This window comes from Centruroides sculpturatus, unplaced genomic scaffold, assembly GCF_000671375.1.
Source record: "Centruroides sculpturatus isolate CEXI.00-Female unplaced genomic scaffold, Cexi_2.0 scaffold81, whole genome shotgun sequence".
In the NCBI taxonomy this organism is placed as follows: Eukaryota; Metazoa; Arthropoda; class Arachnida; order Scorpiones; family Buthidae; genus Centruroides; species Centruroides sculpturatus.
Window position 1 is genome coordinate 1,044,971 of NW_019384371.1, and position 10,354 is coordinate 1,055,324.

General features: G+C 30.0%; 1 protein-coding gene across 1 annotated transcript in view; it reads left to right on the forward strand.

The window, feature by feature from the left end:
- The window catches only part of LOC111614741 (sodium- and chloride-dependent glycine transporter 2-like), a 46,699-nt gene that overhangs the window by 17,995 nt on the left and 18,350 nt on the right, over positions 1-10,354 (forward strand). The window contains exons 2-3 of the mRNA XM_023356106.1: positions 8,819-8,994; positions 9,092-9,226. Of these exons, the coding sequence (XP_023211874.1) occupies positions 8,826-8,994; positions 9,092-9,226 (304 nt within the window). The 5' untranslated portion in view covers positions 8,819-8,825. The remainder of the gene's footprint in view (positions 1-8,818; positions 8,995-9,091; positions 9,227-10,354) is intronic.

A 10,354-nucleotide genomic window follows, 5' to 3' on the forward strand; every position in this document is an offset into this window, starting at 1 on the left:
AATGGGTTTTAATGTACAGTACGTACTGTACTGTACATTAAAACCCCACGGCTACATTTATTATTATTTTCCGAATAAATAAATATAAAAGTTTGAACTTACTCGTATTTACTTTACCAGTCTATGTTCGCTGTACAGTACTGTACGTGAGGAAGTTTAAGTATCTACATGATCGGAAATAGGGTTCATTTCTCGAAGACACGACATAATAGGGGCGAGGATTGTGATGATCATCGATCCAAGACGTTTTTTGGTAAAGGTCACCCTAATAACTATGATTAATTACAACTCATCTCTTATTATCCATATATCTATAAATAATCTATGCATCCTGGCTCAAGATTCAATAATCTTCCCCGCTAATGTTAGGGAACAATACCCATTCACTAGTACTCCCCCCGAAATTCCGTCCATGAGTGTTTCATTTCTTGTTCTTGTTTTACAGTTAAGAAGGGCTATCCTTTTAGCTAGGACTTTGCCCTGTAAGAATATGAAAGGAGAGTTTAAGAAAGTTGATTAGGAGAAAGAAGAAATAAAGATAGATAGGACAGTGTGAAATAAGAAATAGCCCAGAGTCCCTCCACGGGATCCCATTGGCGCTGCATCGCTTTTTATTAAAATCAGAAAACAATTACATTTGAACGTATGTACAGTACTGTACATATATACAAGGCGTTAACAATGTTTATACTCCATCGTTGGGAGAGCCGCTCGGTGGATCAAGAGTCTTACTCTCCTTAATAAATTTGATAATGGCTTTCATCAAATTTTTGTTGTCGATGAAATTGTGCTCACCGGGAGGCTAATTGAAACCTTCCTTGAGACAAGTCCCCATCAGTTTTAGTCTTTGGTCTTTGTATTTGGTACAATCGTATATCAGATGTTCTACGGTGTCTTCAGAATTTATATCGACGTCGCACTTGTTGGAGTTATTCTTCCTGAAGCATTCTAAGTAGGCATTGAACGTCCCATGTCCAGTGAGACATTGTGTGAGTTCGTAATTTGGGAGTGTTTTATTTCAGAGAAAACATTCCTCGGAATAAGATTATTAGGTCTTATTTACGAATCCACGAGGTGACGACATGAGATTTTTATTGATAACTCGAGCTCCACTATTTCTTTAAAATAATATATTTGTATATTTTAACATTTCCTTCTAGATTCACCTCTGAAAGATCTTATGTATAGTTTTCAGATATACTTGATTGAAAAATAATTTGTTAATTTAATAATTTATTTATAAGTAAATCGATTATATAAGAAATTTTTTTCAGGTTGAAAAGATATGATGATCAGAGATCATCGTACATATCGCATACCTAAAAATTCATTAGGTTATGTAATCTCTGTTTATTAGCGTAAAGCTAATTTAACAATCCACTCTGACTCTGTTTGTATACAGTGTTTAACATAGTCAAAAGTTTATTTACCTCAGCAGAGGCAATAGTGATGAGGTAAATGAACTTTTGACTATATACTAATGACGGTGCAATAGAGTTCCTACGAATTATAATCTCGGTTGGAATTTGAAATAACTTATAACTAAATAAAATCCACGAAACGGAAAATTCGTATCACTAACACCAAACAGATACTTTAATTTTTTATTTCATGAAGAAAATTTTTTAAAATAAACCGCAAAAATTATAGGAAATAATAGAGTTTTAATACTTAAACTATGGAGTGGCGAGTTATATTTATGAGTCGATAATTAACCCTTTATGATTGCTACAGGCTAGTACTATTTTAGTATTTTTTTAATGAAACGAAATGTTAAGCTGGTATATTTTAAGAAATTTTGATATTGAAATACAATAAAATCTCACTGATGTAGCCAACTTCAAGCTATACAATTTCTGGCCACATAAATGTTGGCTATGAAAAAATTTACATACAGAACTGCAATTAGAGTGCAGTACTGAATCCTTGTAAAAGTTTAATACGGATTATAAAGTAAACAGAAAACTAATTAATTAAATTAATTAAAAATTTGGAATAATACTGTATCCTTTGCAATAACTTTCATACAGGGTGATGTATAAACATAAATGTAATACAGAGCATATGTACTAAAAAAATGCAAGCTGTTATCAGTAGGGTTCATTTGAGTACAATACTAAACGGAATTGTTTAGTACCCATAGACGGAATCAATATGTTTATGAAATGTTAATAAAGGTTTTTATTTAACAGTCTACTATATTTTATCAGGAAAATTCAGAAAAAATTATTAAATAGAAGCTACTAGAAATGCAGAAGTGTCCCAACTGTCGGAAAAAGTGTTATTAATTACAGTAAATTGGTTTTAATTTACATCAGATTCATCGATATTTATGAAAGGAAATTCGACAAATAGTTTTAAAACTATAGCAACGAAGCTCAACTCCATTTAAAGTGTTTTAAAAAATACGTTGAGTTTAGAAACTTTGTGTTTTCCAATCCTGTTGGCCACGTATACGTGGATAAATATCACTTTAGGATGTTCCTATCTTTGTCACTTATGTGAGATGGCCACTTGCCACCAAGATGGAGTTTGATTTATATTAAAACTTATGCAGTTTTACAGGGAAATTTCAGGAGTGGCCAATTAAGCGATATGGCCACAAAGTGGGGTTTTAATGTACGTACTGTACTGTACATCACTTTTAAAATTGCTTAACATATTACATTATCCTAAGTATAGGGTGATCGTAATTAAAGAGCAGGTGTTAAGAGTTCTCGTAGAAGGAACTAATGAGCGAATTTTAACTAAATTTGGAAATCCTACTTTCTTGAGTAGGGGAAGGTCATAAGATGGCAACCACTTTAATGAGAACAATAATTTTTTTTTATTCTCGGCAACTACAACATTTGGTAATATATAATACAAAATTTAATTTTTGAAAAACGTTTTTAAAAACAAGAAAATTTAATATTTTAAAATTATAAGTACAAAGTCGACCCCCGTATAAGATCATTGATTATTCCGTTTTATATGAATTCCATGTTGTACAAGTCACTTAGATTTTACAAATACGTGTACCGGGCTGTGAACGGCTCACGTATTTGTAAAATTTAAGTGACTTGTACAACATGGAATTCATATAAAACGGAATAATCAATGATCTTATACGGGGGTCGANCCTTCTACCTCTATACTTTCCATATCTGGTCTCGACTTTCATCTGTGTAACTTTTCTCGAGATTAAGGAAGACAGAACCCTCTTATGCAACAACCTTTCTTTCTTATCGGACATGCGGTATGTTGGCATTCGAATAGGAAAATTACATAATACAAGATTACTAGCCAGCACAAAATATGCGGTTTTGGAGTGTGCCGAGTTTAATTATTTGGTCCGTTTCTTTTGTGAAATTTGATTTGTTGGCAGATTACCATTTGATATTTGGCTGTAAATGGTACAGTTTTTTAGAGTTAACATTAGGGACAAAGTATATTTTAAAAGTTAAAATACTTGTGGTCAATTGGTGTCTACTTTACCAACGAAATTGTGCCATTTCGTACCATCCGAGTATCGCAATAAACATGACAATGGTAGGCTGAAATACCAAGCTCTTTATTCAGTTTTCATTTTAATGTTTGTTATATTATAGTATTGATTTGTAATTATATAAATGAAATACTATAATATAACAAACATTAAAATGGTTTATAATACCGGGTGTACTCAATTTAAAGAATTTTAAAAATGTGTTAGATTGGGTACTCCGTGTGATAAACCCTTACCTTTGTAATTATATAGGCTAAATTAAATAATATAATATAAGTACGAAATAATCTAATAATCTCATTCTTCGCTGTTGTTATTTTTTGTTCGGTTCATCTGCTAGTTTTCCTATATATTTGTCTTGAAATTTTTATCCTTATTTCCAATCGGATTTATTAATTATTTTTCTATTATTTTTTAAATATTTAGATTTAATAACCTATATTTAGCCTTATTTTATAATTGACCTACATTCTATATTCAAACACAACTAGTTAATTTATTCTCGACAACTTTGAAGAATTTATAATCACTGTAACTACAACCTTACCTACATTTGACACAATTTTTCTGTGTTGCAATTTCAGTAGAAATATTTTTTTAGATTTATATAAGAGTCAATACACTTTCTCATTTCCGACTGAATATTCTTCTGACACAGGTAATATCATATTATTTTATTTACAATAATTAGCGTTTATGATATAATAATTAATACACAAAATGGTTGTAAATTCCTAACGCTTTATCGCTTTCTAAAATTAAAGTATATCTTGATCATATATTTATTTAAGTATAAATTAAGCTGGGTTCTGATATAATTAAAATCCTTGAAGTTCAGATTTAACACGCGTTAATTCACTTTGGTATTTTGAAAAGGAAAACTTCTAAACTGTTTCTAACAGCAGCTGAAAATCTAAAAGTAATTATTAGGAACGATTTTAATGACGTCACCTTGAAAGATCTGCAGAAGAAAATGAAAAATATTCAATTTTTGTGAAGAATGGAAGGAAATATATAGATAACTCCTAACTACAATGTACGGCACTTTGCTAAATTATTAGACCCATGCAAAAAATTGATAATTTCTTAGTTTTTGATGCAATAAATCAATAATAATAATAATACAATTGTTGATAGAATTATTTAAAATATCTATATTTATTATGTTTTTTGAAATAAAAAGTAAGTTTTTGCATATAAAATTTAAAAAATGAAAAATGAAAATTAATATTTTGTATGACCACCTTTTACAGCTTTATATAACAAGGATTTTTATACGTTTTTCTTTAAATTTTTGTTCTTATCAATGGGATATGGTGCCATACCTTAATAAGAACCTCTATCAGTTTTCTTTTTGTATTAGAAAGTTGATTTTTCTTACATTTACAATGATGCCATGTAAAATATTTATTAGAAGTGTTTGTGAAACATTAGAGAAATATAATAACATAAAAAATACTAATTCCTTAAACAATATTACGAAGAAAAAAGAAGAAAATTATACAAAAAGCATTATGTTAGTCAATGGTGTAATAAATTGGCAAGGTACAGTACTTTGTGATTATTCTATACCAGGGGTTCCCAACCTTTTCCCTTTTAAGAAATTTTAATTTTTCATCGAACCCTTTCAATATTATATATTATATATTATACAATATTATATAACTTATATTATATAGGCCTATATATATTATTATTATATATGCAACAGTCTCTTACATAATTTATAAAAGACATCTTCCTACATTATTTGAGAGAAAAAACTGTAAAATTTTTAATATTTTTAAATAAATTTTTTATATTTTCAAAGTTTTATCGACCCCCTGAAACTTTCATTGACTACTAAGGGGTCAATACCAATCCCGTTGGGAAATCCTGTTCTGTTCTTTACCAAAAGTTTAAAACTTTTGGTAAAGACAGAACAGGGTTTTTAAAAATCATTAATGAATTAATTACCCATTGTGGGTTCGAGTAGGTCCACAATGGGCGGGGCCAAGTTGTTAAGGATGGACCCTATATGCCAAGGACGAATCCCTAAAATATTCCTGGGTTTTCTCGCCAGGTGCAGTAAAATGACGCCTTTAATTTTGGTTATTGGCTACCATAAAAGATACACATATTTCAAATAAAACCCCATACATATTATCTCGTTAACTACTAAATATATCGGAATTCAAATCATTTAGTCTGTTACATAATTTGAATTTTTATACAAAATGAGATCGAATTACTTGTTATTTAAATTCTTTCTAAGTTTAAAAAGTAGGTAAACGAGTTTTTTTTTGTCAATAAGACAGTTATTTCACGTTAGCTTTTAATCTAAAATTCACGCATCTAAAACAGCCATTTTGGTTCCATAAAGTCTACTTCCTTATATGTTTTATTTCCTGTTAATTGCATGCATAAGGGGCTGATTTTACGATGATATTCTTAGACAATTACGTACGAAAAGTAACGAAAGAAAGAACATGTCAAGTTTCTTTTGCGTTCATTTTCTTTTATACTCATTTAAAAATGCATACTCGTCATTTCATATTTATTTCTGTATTGTTTATTATTTGTTTAATAATGGTTGCGAGTTCGCGCCTGATTAGCCTAGTTGACTAGCCACATAGAGTTTTCCATGTTATCTTCAGTGTCTAACACCTAAATAGGGGCCAGTTTCGCATAAAAAGTTACTTTAGAATTTCCTCCAGAGAATTTCTTGTACAAATTTTTACAAATCATTTTCTGGAGAAAAAGCAGTTGAGATTTTAAAAAAATAATCTTTATTTATATACAAGTTTTTTTTTGTCATTATTAAAATTAAGCTGATCTCATGTGTTATTGGAAAAAAATAATTTATTTGATGCAATCCATCTATTATGTCATTTCTGTTTTTAATAGTTCAAATACAAAATACAATGAGCACAAGTAAATTACACATTTTGATTGTCAAGATTAGAGTTTTATTTTTGTAATAATCTTATTTTTTCATATTGAATCTATTTTTAAAGTATCTAAACTCTCCGTATCGTTCTTTTGTTTGAAAATTTGCATAAGATAAACTATAAATTTGCTTCGTGTATTGAAAGAGATTCATAAGGTACGTGTTCTCAACTTATATAATTAATTTTCCGCGCCTGTGGGAGTCCATGTTTGATTCTTTCCGTCTTCTGTCGAATCATCTAAGAAAATACCGTATATATGTTAATTTTTAGATAGAATCGATTGGAATTTTTTTTACTCTTTCCGCCCTGTGTGTACTATTAATTTAATAAGTGGTCCTTTTTTCAAACCCATCGTGAATTCGACCAAATCTACAATGGTTTCGATGGGAGGGCCTAATGTTGAAAAACGTGGCCCGAAAAATTTGGAATCCTGAAAAGATTACTGGAGTTTTTCTGAAAAAAATGAATTTGGTTTTTTAAAATATTATTTCATTATTTATTTTTATTACGCAAAAAAGTCGATTTAATATATTATTTAAAATGAGTAATGCATTTAATGTATGATTAAAATTATATATATAAATTAGATATAATTTGCTGACAGTTGAGTTAATAATTTTATCTATAATAAAATTAAAAGATTTAGTAAAATAATTGGTTAAAGAGACACAGATAATGAAAAATATAATGTGTTATAACAACATTAAGTTAAGAAAATCTTTAATAAGCAATTAACGAAGGGAATTTTTTATTAAAATGAACCTCTAACATGTCATAAGTATGCTGATTAATGTTTTTAAAATTAATTTAAAGTGCTTTGCTACAACCGAAACCTTGACATAATTTAAAACTTAACACAGTTTTTTTAGAAATTATAATTATATAGAAGAGTAATTACTGTAAGTCACTTATTTATTCTTTTGCAATACACCATAATTTTGTAGTTATAGTTAAAGTACCCAAAAGTTTATCTATCTATCTATCCAGTGGCATCCTCTCTACAGAGGGTTGCATTTGATGAACTATTCCTCTCCATGTTTCTCTATTCCAAGCTTCTCTTAAATCCTTTCCAGTCCAGTCTTTGATGTTATCTCTCCAAGTCTTTCGGGGTCTTCCTCTAGGTCTTGTCCCCTCCACCAGTCCCTCAATCACCGTCTTTAGTAGTTGTCCTCCTGATCCTCTAGCCAAATGCCCAGCATATCGTACCTTTCTTTGTTGGATATTTATAAGCAACCTTCTCCTCAAGCCCAGCCTGTCCAAAACTTCCTCATTTGTTATTTTCTCCGTCCAACTTATTCTTTGCATCTTTCTCAAGCACCACAAAAGTTTATATGAAAATCTAAATTTACAAACATTTATAAAGTCTTGATATCGAAAATGCCAATAAAACTTTATTATCGCTTCTAATTTACATTTGATTTCGAGAAAATAACCAAAAATTCGTTGAAATAAATCTGAACTGCTCCCAAGATTCTGCAATAAATCTATTTTTCGTTTATATTCGACGAAAATAATTGATATATTCAATACAGATTATTTATTGTGATATCTATTGAATTGCACTAAAGAGTTTTTGGATATAAACTCATATCTATATTAAGACATTTTTAAAAATTTTAAATCACTGTAAATCTCGATTTTATTTTAAATTGGCCAAAAGAATAATTATCAATCATTGTGTACATACATGTATAAGAAATTGTTTTGGTGTTTGAATTGAATACGTTACCTGAAATGTTTGCATAATGTAATGCCGGTTACAGTTTTACACATTTTACAAAATTGAATGGGTTAGTAAAGAATAGAAAACGACATTTTGGTATGACGTATCCATAAAATTCATCAGAATCCGAAAATAATTCGGACCAGTATTCCTTTATGAAGACAGAGGAAAACATACAGCAAATACAGGATGATCGTAAATTAAACTATCCCTATTCAACACCATCTACAGACATTTAGAATTAATTCTTAGCACTGTGGAGTGAAGAATCCCAGGAACTTTTCGTGAGCACTCTCAGAGTTCGATTAAAAATCTCAACGGAAAGAGATCACTAGAAAACTTGTCCCAGACAGTACTTACAACATTTTAAAACGAATATTTTGAATGATGATAAGGAGGAAGCTGTTATCATTCATCAAACTTCAGAGAAAGAGAGCATTATGGAGATCATTTTAGGAAGAAACTGTATTCAAAGGTTGTTCCTTTCAGAAATCTTCGAAACTAGATTTTGATTTCTCAATGATATTTATAAGATTTTGCATATACTAATTTTAAAAATATCTCATAATTTACTTGTTTTCTCCCTCTTTTTCTGCTTATTTGAATGTAAATTTCTTTAATTATTAATTTTTTAAAAGAAATATTAATATTTATAAAATAATTTATTCAAATTTCTAGGACAAGAATGGAGAAAGAAAAGAATTGTTCAGTAGAGGAAGAAAATTGCGAAGAAGAAATACCCAATCGAGGACATTGGGGAGGAAGATTCGATTTTATTTTAGCTTGTTTAGGAACTGCAGTGGGTTTAGGAAATGTCTGGCGATTTCCTTATTTAACGTATAAAAACGGAGGCGGTAAGTCGGAACCACGCTCAACCTTGAATATATTTTTAAAATGATAATTACAATTACATAATTAATCGATTTTAGGTAACTTACGAATTTTTTTTAGGTGCTTTCGTCGTGCCTTACATCATCATGGTCTTTGTCATAGGTTTACCCGTCTTTTTGGTCGAACTGACCCTCGGTCAATATAGTGCATTTGGACCACTTAAACTTTTTCAAAATATTTCGCCGTTATTTAAAGGTCAGAGGTTTAAATTCAATTTATTATTATTATTTATAAATAAAGAAATTCGGTTAAATGACCGAGGCGGTTTAAGGCAGCAGCCTACCGCTCTGATATATCGAATGAGGGCAGCAACCCCAAGAATTTTTTAAGGGCTAAGCCGGATACGTGGGACCTTGTCCTTCATCACTCGGTCGTCTCGTTGTGACCCTGGTCAAACTCACAATGAGTCTGAAAAAAGGCTCTTTTAGTGCCCGCAGGACAGAAAGAGTAAAATGGAAACAATACAAAAATTCAGCGAAAATAATTATTTGAGACAAACTAAAACAAAAATATATATATTTAATGTTACTTCGAATGAGATTTGTCTGATATTGTTGTATGAGATATAGTAGAAAATACAGTAATTAGACTTGCAATAAGGATTCCTTTTGGCAGAAATGTTAAATACAAATACTGAAACACTATAGATAACATGTATCAGTCTGAAATTTGCTTCATCCCAGTGAGATGAAATGGAGATGAACTGCCTATAAAAATTACGATGAGTTCACAAGAATTCTTTATTGCAAGATTGTTTTTTCGAAATTAAAAACTTATTCATTTTTCCTATTGTGAAACTATTTCTTTACATAACAACGACTAATGATAGAACTACAAATGCGCTTTATTTCCTGAAATATTATTATATATAGCAGCATTTGTTTAACAAATACGTATCTCGAGCTATTGTCTTTGCCCTTCCTCAATTGCTTATTGTTATTCTGCCTTTGAATTTGTTTTACAATTTTTCCCTCGTATTTATTGATATTTTAAAAACTAACATTAAAATTTTTTAATAGCATTCTCATAAAGTTTTCAAATTATCTGTTCTGCTTAGGGGAGACCGGGGCAACTTCGGCATGCGGGGCAAGTTTGTCAAGCGTCTTTTTTTAAAAACAAATTAAAAGGAGACTTTGGTTATAGGTTAGGCAGTTGAGTTTTATTGGTGGCTTGTTGAGTGTAGTGTTTTTATTGTTCTCCAACAAGCGTAGTTGAATTATCAAGCAAATTTTCATTTTCGTTCAATTCCATATAATATTTTTTTTCCATTTATATTGAATTGGCAGGTTTTGTTATAATTCCATGATAACAAAAGTTACTTTT